We start from the raw sequence: 17,165 nt of genomic DNA, 5'->3' as shown, positions 1-17,165 counted from the left end.
ACAGTCTCTGTCCATCTGGTATATTTGAGGTCATCTGGTTCACTACACATCTATGCCACCATGAGCAGGCGAATGCTGAGAAGCGGAGAGTGCAACTTCATCTACACCGTGCTGTTTGAGTGAAGGCTGCGAGCCCAGCGGGAGCACACGTTTTCTCTGGTGGGACGCGCGCCGCTCTCACTGGAGGCGAGACTCGTCACTGGGTTCGCTCAGCTGTCTCACGCTTATGCTGCCGTGAGCGGCCGAGCGCTGAGACGTGGTGGGTGAAGGCTGCCCGCTTCACGGCAGCACACGTTTTCTTCGGTGAGGCGTGTGTCGCTCTTGCTGAGAACGTGGGCCTTCACCGGACCCGGCCTGCGGTCCCACATTTATGCCGATGTGAGCCGGTTAGCGCCGGGGAGCTGTGTGTGCACCATCATCAACGCAACGCCGTTTGGATGAAGGCTGTTTGCATCACGCGAGTGCGTGTTTGACACTGCTTGAATGAGGATCGCGCAGCTTGGGTTGACAACGAGTTATTTCGCTTACCATTGTGTCGTGTGAGCGTCTCGTCGTGTCTTGGAGCAACAGTGAGTTTAAAAAACCTTTATTTAGGGACACCGGCTCGTTATGTGTGGAGGATGTGTGCGCAGCCGCTGTGAGTTCATCCGAGCTTACAGACTGGCTAAAAACAGACACTTTGATCATTGAATGATGATTTATTTCAACTTTTGTGTCACTTTTACCGGACAGTAGATATATTTTATTATTGAAGACTGCTGAGTCTATGAACAGGGTAGGCAAGTATAAGCATTGGCTTCAGCCTATTCCTTTTTTGGTAAATTATTGATTTGTCAAAAAGTAATCTATATTGTTTTCCTTTTTCTGTAATGCTAATTTACCAAAATAAAGTTGAGTTGAGTTGAGTTGAGTTGAGTTGAGTTTTACACACACCCTCTGCAGACCATCATTTTTTAAATCTTCTCCCCCATGAGCTCTGCGATTTGTTGGCCCAGGGCACCGTCTGCAGGCGATCTCTGGGGAAACGCTGAACTGCTGGTTGCCGGGATGAAGAGAGATGGTCTCTGACGGGCAGGGCTGGTGGTGGAGCTGAACAGAAAGTCCCTTCATGTCAGCAGCTTCCCGGATAATGTCGGGCAATTCCGAAAGGAGTGCACCGACGGCAGGGAGCGACGTGGCTGTTGAGGCGGGAAAGCCCGGAGGGGTCGAGCATCTGCTCGGCCCCCCTCGTTCCAACACTGCGCTCCCCGGGAGGGAGCGAGTATCGGGGCTGCTGCTAACGTCACCAGTCCCAGAGGAACCATCCGATTCGCTCCAAGAGCTAGCGTCGAAGAAGTCGATTGCGTCGTCCAGCGAACAGTCTCCCGCCATGGACAGGCAGTCCTCGACGTTAGCTTTAAACAAGGCTGCTCTCCTCCGCCTTTCCTCCGGTGGAAGATCGTCACAGAGGCAGCAGGAGGAAGCGTGGGCGACGTGGCGGGGACCCAGGCATCCCTCGCAGGTGTCGTGCCGATCAAAGCTGAGCAAGTAACCGGTCTTGCAAGATGGACACAAGCGGATGGTGTTGGAGCTGGACATCTTGTTGAAGGTCAGTGTTATTAGCTTGCTGAAGAAAAATGGGAGCCGATTACCCACTCTTAACGTAACTTATACGGATCAGGTGGGGCCCACACAGCAGGTGGGCGTGGAGTAAATTTTTTCAGTGTGATGCTTCGCATAGCGGGATAAACCCATCAGCGACAGTCTTAAAGGGCGAAGCCTATACGAAATAGAACAAAACTTGGTACATTGCTTATTTTTTAAGTTATCCTGCTCGCAACACGAACGGATGTTTATGGAGGCATCCCTCTTGGATTTTGATGTTCTAACACAATTTTTGAAAGAAACTTTCGTCTAGATGCAGCCACACACCAAAATGGAAGTTGGTACTTCAAATATTTTACAAATTATCGTGCTTTTTTTTCTCTCTCTCTCTCTGTCCTCCGGTGAAACCAGACATGTTTCCCTGGTCCCCCCCCCCCCCCCCCCCCCCCCCTGCCCTGCTTGCATTTTTTTGTCCTGTGAACCCTTAAAAAGCCTCTTTTTTTCTGCATACCTCTTAATTCAAAGGTTCAGCTGGTCTCTCAACAAAATCGATCAACTTCTCCCAACAGGAGTCAGGGCATAAGGAGGACCCTCTTACTCGATGGAAACAAATTGGATTCGTGATGACAACTGTTTTTTTTTTTTTTTGCTGTTTGGTTGGTGAATTCTGGATTGTCTACAAATTCATGTGGATGTGTCGAAGCTCAACAGCACTCAGACTGAATTTGGAGAGCTGCAGCAGGGAGCTGGAGCAGCTGTTATCAGGACTGTGAACTCTAGCAGCACTCATGAATGTTGGGAATAATCTGGAGAAGCTGTGACCTTGACTTTTGGCGTAAAGGATCAATTTGGCTGTTTTGGAGTTCCATCAGAGAATATGTACCAGCGAGACTTTAAAAAGGCAGAAAAAAACAATTCACGAGTTCTGCCTGACCCAAACTGTGGCCTTGACGCCAGACTTAACTCAACTCCTCCTGGAATGTTTTGAAAACAACAAAGATGCTTTGAATGTTTCCTCACCCCTCCCTCCCCCAAGGCCGTGGACATGTAACAGAACCTCAACTGAGCTGAAGATGAACGTCACCTCTTATCTGGACAATGGCTGAGGGGGGGCTCTGGACTATGCTACGACTTTCCCTTAAAAAATCAATGTTTTCACCGGCCTATATGTACATGTATAACATCTATTTATCCTGATGCATGCTCAATAATCCAGGTAGAAAAATCTAAAAAAGTTAAATCTGGTCCTCTGGACATTCAAAAAAACAAAACAAAGCAAAACAACAAAAAAATGTAGAAACGTTACGTCTCTCATCCGAGAGACTTCCTCAGTCTGAGGTGCTGTATTCAGCTCAGTCTCTTAAATAGCTCCATTTAGCTCCAATGATCCATTGTTAGGCTGATGGTCCTTCTTGAGCATGTGATCAGCTGGCTTTGGTTGTCAGCAGCAAAACTGGTTGATCCACTCTGAGAGGGTGCTATTTAAGAGACTGAGCTGAATACAGCACCTCAGACTGAGGAAGTCTCTAGGATGAGAGACGAAACGTTTCTACATTTTTTTGTTGTTTTGCTTTGTTTTGTTTTTTTGAATGTCCAGAGGACCAGATTTAACTTTTTTAGAACATCTATTTATGTTGCTTTGCTGTGGTAGGTTTTATTTGATGCCTCAAATCGTGCCCTGTCTAGGACACGGAGTGAGAGATCTTTTTTTTATACCATCTCTCCTCATGTTTTCTTCCCTTTTCTCATCTAACCAAAAGATTATTCTGAATAAGAATAAGAAGCCCGGGCTATTTATAGTTGCAGCTTCGTGCACTTCGCCCATCTTTCGGACAACTGTATGTACGTATTCGCGTTGTATCTCGGTGCAATGCCAATAAAGTTTATTCTGATTCTGATTCTGATTCACAACATGCACGGATGGGCAGATGGACAGAGGATATTTTCAATTCCCCCTCTTGGCTCTGTAACAGTTAAAAAGTCAGATATTAAAAACAATATTTAAAAAAAATCAACTTTTAATACTGTATTCTGTTCATTGTAGTTCTTAAAGGAAAAATCCCACTTTAAGAAAAAAAATTGCAGGTCTGAGCTGTAGAAGAATCTAAAATTAGTCTCAGCCCACAAAACCAGAATCTGCGCCTCGTTCGTTACTTGTAATCAAACTGTAAACTGACTTCAGTGTCAGACTGTAGGGTGTATGATAAAGGGGTCAAGACTTTTACAACCCACTATACCAGTTCACCTTTTGTTGATGTATCTGCCTCCAGCTCACTCCAGAACACCTGAACACGTTTTTAAACTGTTAACTGTCAAACTGATGATTAATTACATTACTTTGGCCAGGGTATCATTGTGAAAGTGATTAATAATCTCAATGGATTTCTTTCCTGGTAAAATAAAGGTTTAAATAAATATCCATAGTTATCAATGCGTTCAACATCACCAGTGTTTCCCCTACATTACTTGCCTTGGCAGGGCACACAGCTCTTCAGTGATTTTTGTCTACGAGCTGTTTAGCTAGCACATCTGTATTGCGCACTGCTAGCTTAGCCCTACTACAGGCAGTTGGCAGCTGGGGGGTTGTCAGTGGTGACTGAGACACGTCTGTGTTGCACGCCATTTGTACCAACAGATGTTTTTTTTGGGGGGGGGGGGGGGCTTCATGCTAGGGGGGTGGGGGGAGGTCAGTTCGGTAGGGAGGGTGCTCAGTTCTATGGCAGGGCACCCTGCGTGTATAATGGTAGGGGAAACACTGATCAGAGTGATGCTGAAACAGTCTTTTGTGTGAGGAAAAATACCAATATCTCACTTCAAAAGCTTCTCCTGATTTGGTTAATTTCTGCATACAACTGTTTAATTTGAACATAAGACATATATGATTACTACTTTGGTTATTTAACTGGATCTATATTTTTAGCCACTTTAGGCTTGAATGCATGCAGCAGTTACTGTCAGGTGGTGAATATGATGAGGACATCATTGTTTACCTGGAATGTCTTATTCTTTTCTACTGATTGGAACAAGAATATACTTTATATGAGAGCCAGAATGCGGATGAGACTGATGATTGTGGCTCAAATATTTATTAGGGATGCACCGATCCAGTTTTTTACTTCCGATCCCGATACCTAGATCTGAGTATCGGCCGATACCGATCCAGTTCCGATATCATGATCATCATTGATTTTATATGAGGCTGTAATAATCTCCTCTCAAGTACAATTTGTACAAATATATGCATGCATGTCCAAAAAGGCAACTTGAGGTAAGTTTTATTAATGTTGGATAAGTTTTAAAGTTAGAATTAAATTATGCTAACACAAAGCATGTTTCTTTTTATTCCTAGTTTTAAAGTGGATATTAAAGTGATTATTTTAAGTGATTGTTTAAAGTTGTTTTATATTTTATAAGGGGCAGATATAAGAATTTTTTCTTCTTTCTGCACTCTTTTCATTCAATGTTTTCTTTTTCATGATTTTTAAAAAAAAAAAATTGTTTAATTTAAATGAATGAATGAATTAATTAAATTAAATAAAATGTTAAATGGCTTCAAACACCTGCTAAGTTCATGGCATAAACCAACAGACATATTCCTGTTTTTCGTATTTTACATCACTTTATAATGTAGCTGTTTATGTTTTTAATATATATAATTTTCAAATCATATGTTTTTTATGAGGCAGCACGGTGGCGCAACTGGTAGAGCTGCTGCCTCTCAGCGAGCAGGTCCCTGGTTCAAATCCCGGTCCGGGGGCCTTTCTGGGTGGAGTTTGCATGTTCTCTCCGTGCATGCGTGGGTTTTCTCCGGGTACTCCGGTTTCCTCCCACAGACCAAAAACATGCATGTTAGGCTGATTGGTAACTCTAAATTGTCCCTAGGTGTGAGTGAGAGAGTGAATGGTTGTTTGTCTCGTTTGTCTCTATGTGGCCCTGTGATGGACTTGCGACCTGTCCAGGGTGTACCCCGCCCCTCGCACAGTGATTGTTGGACATGGGCACCAGCGACCCCCGTGACCCAAAAAGGAATAAACGGGTAAAGAAAATGGATGGATGGATGTTTTTTATGATTGTCTACTGTTGTACTGATAAATATCTCCTGAAGGGTAAACTATATCTTGACTGCAAGTATCAAGCTGTGAATACAACTGATAGTGGTTGGTCATTAATTATGATGAAGTTTAGCAACTTCTCGGTAAACATTTGAGCTCCGTGGCTTCAGCGACATCTACTTCTTGTTCAATCTGAAGCAAGCAGCCTGATTAGGGGCAGCCGCGCTCAGTCTGTCCCTCATTGGAGATGGGCAGACTGAGCGGGACAGATTGTATGCGGCTGGCCGGGGTCGAGTTGCCTCTTTCGGTTGAACAAATAGCAGCGCCCCACTGAAGCCACGGAGCTCGAATGTCCATCGTAAAACTAACTTTACTGCAGTTTAATGTGGCACTATGTCTCTGCAGACATTGCACGATGCTGTCTTGTTTTGTGGTGTTTAGTATAAAATACTTCCACACAGCGGACATGTTCAGATGAAAAGTTTGTTAGCTGTTAGCCATAGTGCTGCTAACTCAGTCCTCACGTTGTAGCTGGCTGCAAACTATGAAATGGATTTCCTGAAGGTGAGGCGGGTCTTATTACTCTGGGTTCATGAGACAAGCTGCCGTTCAGGAAATCCATTCCATAGTTTGAAGCCAACATTCATCATGGATCGGAAATATCGGCAGGTGGATCGGAAAATCTGATACGTAAATTATGCTGGTATCGGAGGCCGATACCGATACTGGATCGGATCAGCCCCATCCCTAATATTTTGTGAGTTTTTTACTGTACAATGTTAATACAAAATAAAGTTACACAGTGTGTTTAACAAGAAACATTTTAGAAACCTATTCAAATTCTCAAACTCTCTGCCTGTTCTGAGTTTAACATTTAAATCTTATCAGGCCTGGGCAAGGTGAGGACTTCTGGGAAGTGAGATCCTAACCTATCTGCCAACTCACCACCTCCAACTTTAGCTCTGTTAAAATGCTGTGTTACTTCTGTTGCTTTCTTCAGGAAGATATGTGAAAGTTGTCACTTACCAATGCAGGTCCTGCTGTCTGAGTGCAGGGCGTACTTTTGGTGGCAGCCACATACCGGCCCCGTGTCTGTGTCATCACATGTGTGTTGGCAGCCACCGTTTCCATAGTTACATGTCACTAAAGACAAGATAAATTTAAGTCTTACTCATTTGCTGTACAGTTTTTGAAAAAAAAAAAACATGTTTGTGTGTGTTTTGTTTTCTTCTTAAAATTTAGCTGCATTAGCAATCAACATTTCTTTATTTACGCTAAAGATAAAAAGAATTGCACGCAGCTGAAATTAGGAGAACTCGTAGATTTGCTTATTAAACCTAAAGTTCGAGTCTAAATCTATCCCGAGATTGGTAACAGACTGTTTTAGATATGGCTGAAAGGAATCCAGGTTTGCAGGATCAGTGACAGTGGCAGAGCTAGGGTTAAACACAATCTTCTGATCATTAAAACTCAAAAAGTTCGCAGTCATCCAAGTCTTGATGTCATCAAGACATTTTAACAAAGGGCGAATGCAGGAAGAACTGTTAGGTGTTAACGGTAAATAAATCTGAGAGTCATCAGCATAACAATGAAAGAAAAGACCGTGTTTCCTCAGAATAGACCCTAAGGAGAGTAGATACAATGAAAACAGAAGGGGTCCAAGAATGAAGCCTTGCGGCCCCACAGGAAAGAGGCACTGAAGTAGATAGTGTTAGCAAAATTAACACAGAAACTCCTGTCGCTCAGGTATGAATGGAACCATTTTAACGCTGCACCAGTAATCCCAACCCAGTGTTCTAGCCGGGATAAAAGGATACTGTGGTCCACAGTATCAAATGCAGCAGTAAGGTCAAGGAGTTCCAGGATTACAGACTGACCAGTCATTTGCCAGAAGAATGTCGTTGCAGACCCTAACTAAGGCTGTTTCAGTGCTGTGTAGTTTCTTAAAGCAAGACTGAAAGATCTCAAGACTAGAATTTCCCCTCAAGAACTCGTTTAATTGAGTGAAAACTGTTTTCTCCAGGATCTTAGAGAGAAAGGGAAGTTTGGAGATGAGTCTGAAGTTTGAGCAGGTTAAAGGGTCAAGTCCGGGTTTTTTTTTTATTAAAGGAGTTACCACTGCATGTTTAAAAGCATCAGGAACTACACCTGTAGCCATACTGCTGTTTATAATGTCAAAAACAGAGGGTCCAATGGATTTTAGGACTTGTTTAAAAAACGATGCAGGGATGAGGTCAGCAGGGGAACCAGGGGGTTTCTCTTGACCAATGACGTCATTTAGAAATGAGAGGGAAATGGGTACAAACTGGTTAAAGACTGATGTGGAGGAGACAAATACAGAGGGGTCAGCTGTGGTGTGAGGAAATAGTGACCTGATCGACTCAACCTTTTTCACAAAAAAACTGGCAAAGTTGTCACACGTAACTGCAGAGACCTCCCTGTTGGCAGACTGAGGCACGGTTAAAATGGAGTTAATGGTGTTGAAAAGAACGCGGGGATTGTGGCTGTTTGAGGCGATGATTTGGGAAAAATATTTGTTTTTTTCTGATTTGACAGTGGCCTGGTTCTCTTTGTAACATGATTTTAGCATGATAAAAGAAACGTGAAGTTTGTCCTTCTTCCATTTACGTTCAGCTTTCCTGCATTGACGTTTGGCTGCGCGAGTGATCTCATTCATCCAAGGGTGTGAAGTGCGCTTTGGATGCCTAATATTTAATGTAGCAACTAGGTCAAGCACCTTAGCACAGGCCTCTTGATGTACAGTGACTAGCTCATGGGTGTTGATGGAAGAGGATTCACAGACTGAGAGAGAGCGCAGCAGTGGAAGGGTTAAATATTCGACAAGGCCTGGCTGGAGGGGGAGGTGGTTTGGACGCGTTGACAAAAGAAGTGTTGAAAGAAATGCCTTTGTGGTCGGAAAAAAGCGCATCCCCAATTTCTAACTCAGAAACAGATAAACCATAGGTTACCACTAAATCCAGTGTGTGGCCATGCTGGTGAGTTGGTCCTGCAACATTCTGTACAAAGTTCAGAGACTGGATCAGATCTAGAAAGTCCTGAGTCAGCAGCTTTTCAGGGCAACAGACATGTATATTGAAATCTCCCAGAATTAAAACCAGATCATATCTGAGCAGAATCCAGGTTAAAAAGTCAGAGAGTTCAGCCACAAAGTCCTTATTATATTTGGGTGGCCTGTATAACACAGCAGAAAAATTAAGATTTGAACGGCTCACCTCAAAACACAGCAATTCGAAGCTCAAAAAATTAGCTGGTATTTGTACGAGTTTGCAGTTCCAACATTTTTTGAAAATAGTCAATAATCCACCACCTTTGCCTGATATTCTCGGAGCATTAAAATAAGAACAGTCTGGTGGTAAAAAGTTCCGGCAGGGCCATGAACTCACCACAGGAGAGCCACGTCTCAGTCACGCAGAAGAAGTCCAGACCGGTGGAGGAGAAAAAGTCATTCAAGATGAACGTTTTATTAGCCAGAGACCTGGCGTTTATTAGGGCAATCCTTGTTGGAATCACAGAAGAAGTTGTCCATGAAGTTAAGACCAGTGGTCTCAGATTTGTGGAGTCACCTGCGACTCCAACGATCGGAAGCCCAGCCGTGGCAAACAGGTCCACTGTGGAAGTGCGACCCGACCCATGGGACCAGGAAGGACTCAGGTGGATCAGAGCAGCGCCAGGACAGGTGATTTAAAATGTGGTCCTCAGTTGAAGAGGAAGCTGCAGCAGCGGCCCGCCAGGCTTTGATCCTCACAAGATGGCCGGCCCATTTTCCACGGCGCCTGGAGCGATGTCTTCGAGCGGGCAGGATACCACAGCGGAGGTAAACAGGAACGTCTTCAAGCAGAGGTGGGGGTCCAAGAGGGGGTCCAGATTTATGATCATTATGATCAAACAAAGCGAGACTGGTGGCAGATAGTTGGAGATTTAGGAGTTGATGACGTTCATAAACCAGTAGTGAGTCGATGTTGTAGGTGAAAAATGACAAAAACAGAAAGAACACAATCACTGCAGACAGAGGTGGAGGGCAGGCCATGTACAGCGGCACCATCTTCCCAGCATGGACGGTATGGACAACCTTTGTTTTTCTAAAATTGGGAGTGGGGCTTCTTGGATTTATGGCTAAGCAAAAAGGGAAAGCTTGCAACTAATAAAATAGTACTGCTCATGAATCAGAGAGAAAAAAAGAGTCATCTTCATATTGTTTATAAAAAAAGCAACATTTGATTTTAGAGCTGTGCATGATATGAAGGGGCCAAGATGGTGTAGAGGTAGGGCAGCCAGCCTGGGACCAGAAAATTGCGGTTCAACTCCCAGTCGTGCCCACATGTTGTGGTGTCCTGAGTGATCAGAATCAGAATCAGTTTATTATTGCCATGTCAATGAACGAGGTTCACAAACTAGGAATTTGCTTCGACATAAGGTGCGAATAGTAACAAAGTAAAATAAAGTAAAAATGAAAACATTACATAAGACATAAGACCTGTGTACACCCACAAATAAAGTAAAAATAAAAACATAACATAAAACATGTGTACACCCATACAATAGAAAACAATAAAAAAAGCTTAGAAAACAGTACAGATGGAGTATTCAGTTATAATACAGATGTAATGTGACCAAAGCAGAAATTATGAGGTAGCATTATGAGTGTTCAGGAGTCCAACAGCAGAGGGGAAGAAACTGTTCTTATGGTGGGAGGTTCTGGTCCGAATGGACCGAAGCCTCCTGCCTGAGGGGAGTGGTTCGAACAGACCGTGTGCAGGGTGAGCAGGGTCAGCTGTGATCCGACCTGCTCACCCCACAGTCCTGGAGATGTACAGGTCGTGGAGGGATGGAAGGCTGCAGATGATCACCTTCTCAGCTGAGCGCACAATGCGCTGCAGTCTCAGTCTGTCCCTGGCAGTGGCCCCGGCATACCACACCGTGATGGAGGAGCTGAGGATGGACTCGATGATGGCCGTGTAGAACTGCACCATCAGCTTGGCCTTCTTCAGCTGTCGCAGGAAGTACAGTCTCTGCTGGGCCTTCTTGATGAGGGAGCTGATGGTCGGCTCCCACTTGAGGTCCTGGGTGATGGTGGTGCCGAGGAACCGATAAGAGTTTGCAGTGGTGATGGGGGTATCATTACAGGTGAGAGGGGACAGAGGGGCTGTGGCTGTCCCGAAATCCACAATCATCTCCACTGTCTTCCAGGCATTGAGTTCCAGGTTGTTGCTGCTGTACCAGGTCACCAGCCGGTCCACCTCCCTCCTGTATGCAGACTCATCACTATCCGAGATGAGCCCGATGAGGGTGGTGTCATCTTCAAACTTAATAAGTTTCACAGAGTCATGGCTGGAGGTGCAGCAGTTGGTGTACAGGGCGAAAAGCAGGGGGGAAAGCACACAGCCCTGTGGAGATCCTGTGCTTACAGTCCGAGTGTCCGAGACAGCTCTCCGCAGCCGCACGCACTGACTCCGGTCTGTCAGGAAGTCTGTGATCCACCTGAAGGTGGAGTCAGGTACATGGAGCAGGGAGAGCTTGTCTTGGAGCAGAGCAGGGAGGATGGTGTTAAATGCGGAGCTGAAGTCCACAAACAGGATCCTGGCGTAGATTCCTGGGGAGTCCAGGTGCTGCAGGATGAAGTGAAGAGCCAGGTTTATTGCGTCATCTACAGACCTGTTGGCCCTGTAGGCAAACTGCAGGGGGTCCAGGTGGGGGTTGGTGATTGACTTGAGGTGAGATGAAACCAAGCGTTCAAAGGTTTTCATGACTACAGACGTGAGAGCTACAGGTCTGTAGTCATTTGGTCATGTGACACATGGCTTCTTGGGGACAGGGACGATGATGGAGGACTTGAAACAGGCTGGGACATGGCATGACTCCAGAGAAGAGTTGAAGATCCCTGTGAAGACTGAAGCCAACTCTCCAGCACAATGTCTCAGCGTGGAGGGTGACACAAGGTCTGGGCCTGCAGCCTTATGTGTATTCAGCCTTTTGAAAAGCCTCCTTACTTCATCCTCTTGTACAGAGATAGCAGGGGGTTGTCGAGGGCAGTCCGAAGTTGTTAAACCAGTTGGGCTGGGGTTGGTGTGGAGGATGGAGGAATGTGAGTCCATGACTTCAAAGCGTGAATAGAAGTCGTTCAGATCGTTTGCCAGTTTGAGATCGTCTGTAGAATGAGGTGCTCTGGGCTTGTAGTTAGTTATCTCTTTCAGCCCCCTCCAGACAGAGGCAGTCATTTGCAGAGAACTGTTGTTCCAGCCGTGTGTTGTACCTGGATTTAGCCTTCGACACCTCCCTGCTAAATCCATACTTCGCACGTCTATAGTTGTCTCTGTCCCCCTCTCTGAAAGCAGCCTCCTTCTGCTGACAAAGCTGTCTTAGTTTGGATGTGAACCAGGGTTTATTATTATTGAAAATGACTCTGGAGCATGATGGGATGATGCTGTCCTCACAGAAATGTATATATGATGTCACAGTGTTGTGTATTCGTCTAGACTGTCTGTAGAAGCCCTGAACAGGTCCCAGTTTGTGGTGTCCAAACACGTGCGTAGCTCCTCCACAGCTTCACTGGTCCACTTTTTGGATGTCCTCACCAGAGGTTTTGAGAGCTTCAGTCTCTGTCTGTATGCAGGTATGAGGTGAATCGTCTCGTGATCTGAGAGACCCAGGGCAGCATGAGGCATAGCACAATAAGCACTGCTCACTGTGGTGTAACAGTGATCCAGCGTGTTTCCTTCTCTGGTCGGGCATTTAATAAACTGTTTATATATAGTTCATGCCTGAGGTTTGCTTTGTTAAAATCTCCCAGGATAATAACAAGGGAGTCCAGAAAAGTCTGCTCTACACTAGTAATCTTGTCCGCGAACGCGCGCTCAGCCTCGTGCACGTCCGCGCACGGTGGGATGTAAACAGCAGCCAGAATGAATGAAGTGAACTCACGTGGAGAGTAAAACAGTTTGCAGTTTATGAATAGATATTCCAGAGAAGGAGAGCAGTGCTGGGAGATCACTGTCACGTCGGAGCACAAGGCGTTGTTGATAAAAAAAAGAGACTCCTCCGCCTTTTGTCTTTCCTCCGGAAAGTTCCTGCTGTCTGTCAGCGCGGAAGAGCTGGAAACCCTCGAGATGGAGCGCCGAGTCCGGGGTCTGCTCATTGAGCAATGTCTCTGTGAAGCACAGCACACAAGAGGAGGAAAAATCGCTGTTCCTTCTCATCAGCAGGCTATCTCGTCCATTTTGTTGTAGAGGGAACGAACGTTGGAGAGGAATATCCCAGGTAAAGGCGTGCGTGTACCGCGCCTCCGGAGATGCACGAGCGCTCCGGCTCTTCTGCCCCTCCTGCGAAGTCTCGCTCTTTTGGCCAAAAAGTGCACAAGTTCTGCAGCAGGCACTAAAAAAACTGGAGTAATGTCCTCATCGGTTGTGATTCTGAAGTTTAGTAGCTCCTCGCGAGTGTAGGAGCACGCAGACACATGATTAACGCACAAAAACAGAAAAAACAGAGCGCACCAGAATGCCAGGGCAACCGTACATGGCGCCATCTTGACTTGTCTTGTGTCCTGAGCAAGACACCCAATCTCCAATTGCTCCCCAGGTGCTTACATAGCTACCCACTGCTCCACCTGGGTGCATCTCACATGTGATGGGTTAAAAGCAGAGAACTATTTTTGCCAATTTTGCACTTTACTTTAATATGAACCAACATGAACAATTTTTACTTAAGGTTGACTCTGAAGCATATTTGCATATGTGTTGTACTACAATGAGTTGGTATAGAAATCCATAGGATACATACATGTACAGTCTCTCTGGTTTGTGTCCAACTCAAAGCCAGGTCGGCACTCGCATGACACCCCACCTTTGCCTGGAGCCTCTCTGCAGATGTGGGCACAGCCATGATCCTTGTTCATACAGTTCATTCCATCTGTGCAAGAGATGGGAACAAGGGCACATACAGATTTTTCAATGATAGTTTAACAGACATAACTAGTTTACTATTAAATAGCATAAAATGAACAGAGGCTGCAGTGAAAAGTAAATAATATGGAAAATGTGGATTGATTATTATCTTTTTAAAAGGCAAGTTACTGAACAAATGCAATCGCGTAATCCTCCTGCCTGTCTGTTTTACTGTTTGTTTTATCATGTGTTCCTTTTGTGTTCCTTGGTTTCAAGTTTTCTTTCATAAATATTTGCGTCCTTGTCAGTAGAGTTGCATTCGGGCCCAAAAAAATCTGATCCGACCTGGCCCCAGCCCGCAGTCATAATTTCCGAACCCCAACCGACCAGACAAATTAACAGTAATTACAGGTCTGAACCCAGAAAAAACTCTGACATTTTTAATTAGTTATTAACAGTCGGGGATGCGCGGCTGAATAAAAACGGCATAAGATTTGGAGCTGAGAGGTGTTTGTACTTTCATGGCCATAAAAAAGCATTTAAGCCCTGTTTCTGTCTGAATTCTTCTGAATTACTGAGACACGTGGACAGCTCTGACACGCGTCTGTTTTGAGATACACCTGTCGTCAGGGATGCGCAGCTGAATAAAAGCGGCATAAGATTCTGAGGTGAGAGGTGTTTTTGCTTTCATGGCCGTAAAAAAGCATTTAAACCCTGTTCCCTGCATTCTTCTGAATTACTGAGACACCCGGACAACTCTGACACACGCATCTGCTTTGGGATCTCACCTGTTTAGGTCATCGGTCGTGCGCATCCGCTGAGTGCAGCGGCAGAATGAACGTCCATTTGGGCGATGGATCACTTCCTGGCAGTCTAGTCCCATCTGAAGCTTAACTGAACTTTTTACCTCTTTCAAGGCCAGTCAGCTCACAGTGAAATGGCTGCGTTCGGCTGGTGGAAGTATGGTAGTCCATGTTATCATATAATTGGATCGTGGCTGATCCTGATCTAATTAAAATCCTGAATCCAGCCTGATACCAGCCAGATACCGGCCCAAAACGGGCCCGGACCCCCATTAATCACATTATAATGGCCCAGCCCTAATCCGGGTCGGTCCGGGACGGGGTTCGGGTTAGGAATGACAGCTTTACTTGTCAGTGATTTATTTTTTGTCATTAAAGTAACGTAGTAGTAAAGTATTGTCTTGGTTTGTTCTCTAGCTCTCGTGTTTAAAACTGCATTCCTGTACATAACAGTATGTGCAGCTGAGGCGACCACCGGCTTGTCTCTCCACATTCCTGTCCCCTCTAAAGTAGATTCACATTCTCCTACACGCACTAGAGCACCTGGTCATGCTTCCAGAAGGCTGCATTGGCCCTGAGAATATCGCAGGCAATGCAAGTCAATATGCCACACCAAAATCTGGATTTTTGCATCTCACCATATTTTTGCTACTTCTACTACTAGTACACTACTTCATATTACCCCTGCTAGCACTCCCTTAGGTAAGTCTATCCATCCATCCATCTATTATCTTTACCCTCTTCTTCCTTTCTGGGTTGTGGGGTTCGCTTTTGCCCATGTTCAGCCATACATGAGTGAGAGGCAGGGGACACCACCCTGGACAGGTCTTTAGTCCATCACAAAGACAAATGAGACAAACAATAATTCACTCTCTTACTCACACATGGAGATAATTTAGACCTACCAGTTAGCCTAAGATGCATGTTTTTGGTCTGTGGGAGGAAACTGGAGTACTCTGAGAAAACACAAACATGCATGAGAGTACAGGCAAACTCCACTCAGAAAAGTCCCTGGGCGGGATTCAGTCTTGCAACTTTCTTGCTGAGAGTTTCCACTATTGTCTCTGTGTTTGCTTAGGATGGGCGATTGTGATGAAGTGCAAACTCAAAGCAATCTGTTGGCTCCTTAGATAAAAAAACACATTATCTGACTTTTATATGTATGTGACTGTTTCTGTAGAGTATCCTGAGATGACTTCTGTTGTGATTTGATGCTATATAAATAAACTGAACTGAACTGACAGCTCTACCAACTGAGCCATTGTGCCACCCCCTTAGGTCAATTGGAATGAAAATTACTGTGTGTGATCTCTATACATGACTTGATGATTACACACTATTTTATTCAGATCTGAAACGTCTGATAATGCATAGTATCAGAAAGTCTGTTTTTCAAGAAATGACATATAGAGAAACTGACTTCCAATATAAGCAAATGTAAATGCATTTCAAATGTTTATAGTATCCTCTGAAGTAAGATAAAAAATAATTTGTCTCTGGTAACTGTCAAAAGACAGTTACAATATATGTTTTTTCTGTAGGTCTACATCTTTAAGTAAGTTCTATGAAGCCACTGCATGCCTCTGACAGTCACAATTTTCTATTTATCTCATCTATACATCCATCCATCCATCCATTATCTTCCGCTTGTTCCGAGGTCGGGTCGCGGGGGCAGCAGCTTGAGCATGGAGACCCAGATATTTCTTTCCACAGCCAACTCTTCCAGCTCTTCTGGGAGGACCCCAAGGCATTCCCAGGCCAACCATCTTCCAGCTCTTCTGGGTGGACCCCAAGGCGTTCCCAGGCCAACCGAGAAACATAGTCTTTCCAGCATGTCCTGGGTCTTCTCCGGGGTCTCCTCCCAGTCAGACATGCCTGAAGCACCTTCCTAGGGAAGCGTCTAGGATGCATCCTTACCAGATGCCCGAATAAACCTCAACTGGCTCCTCTTAATGTGGAGGAGCAGAGGTTATCCTCCGATCCCAGCTGCTTTACACTTACCATACCATACCATTTTATTTATAGAGCACTTAAAACAGCGACAAGGCCAACCAAAGTGCTGTACAGACAGAAAAATAGGCAACACACAAAGCAATATACAAAATTGACTTGACTTCACTTGACTGTGAACCACTCCACTGAGAGCTGGAGATCACTACATGATTATGCAAACATGACCACATCATCTGCAAAGAGCAGATGTTGAATCCTGAGGCCATTGAACTGCAATCTCCCTGCCCTATGGTTAAACCGAGAAATTTTATCCATAAAAGTTATGAACAGAATCTATGTCAACAAGCAACCCTGGCAGAGACCAACTCCCACCCTGAAGGGATATGACTGACTTATTACAGGCAATGTAAACCAAACTCTTGCACCGCTTGTATAGGGACTGAACAGCCTACAGAAATGGGCCCCCAATCCCATACTCAAGGAGAACCCTCCACAATGTACCTTGAGGAACAAGGTTGAAAGCCTTCTCCAAGTCCACAAAACACATGTAGCTTGGATGTGCAAATTCCCATGACCCCTCAAGGACCTTACTGAGGGTAAAGAGTTGATCCGGTGTTCCACAGCAAGGACAGAACCTGCATTGTTCCTCCTGAATCTGAGGTTTGACCAATAATCGGACTCGCTTCTCCAGCAATGTAGCTACAAGCAACCGTGACTTCTTGCGCTTTTCCAAGCTTTGTTACTGCATATTTTATAGCATACCAAGGAATAATATTTGGCATTGTGGATATATCATGGAAGTTTGCGATTGTACGACATCAATCAAAGGCAGTACGTAAGCTAATTCCATGACTTAGCCATTTTTATTATGCTAA

The 17,165-nt window shown here is 44.9% G+C and overlaps 1 protein-coding gene across 1 annotated transcript in view; it reads right to left on the bottom strand.

Annotated features, from left to right (window-relative positions):
* Positions 1-17,165, bottom strand: part of scube1 (signal peptide, CUB domain, EGF-like 1) — a 491,162-nt gene that overhangs the window by 293,886 nt on the left and 180,111 nt on the right. The window contains exons 5-6 of the mRNA XM_037695765.1: positions 13,431-13,559; positions 6,663-6,779 (exon numbers count right to left, since the gene is read on the bottom strand). Coding sequence (XP_037551693.1) covers positions 6,663-6,779; positions 13,431-13,559 — 246 coding nt within the window. The remainder of the gene's footprint in view (positions 1-6,662; positions 6,780-13,430; positions 13,560-17,165) is intronic.

Source organism: Nematolebias whitei, chromosome 22, assembly GCF_014905685.2.
Source record: "Nematolebias whitei isolate Nwh7 chromosome 22, NemWhi1, whole genome shotgun sequence".
Lineage (NCBI taxonomy): Eukaryota > Metazoa > Chordata > Actinopteri > Cyprinodontiformes > Rivulidae > Nematolebias > Nematolebias whitei.
This window is presented reverse-complemented; position numbering and strand designations above follow the sequence as displayed.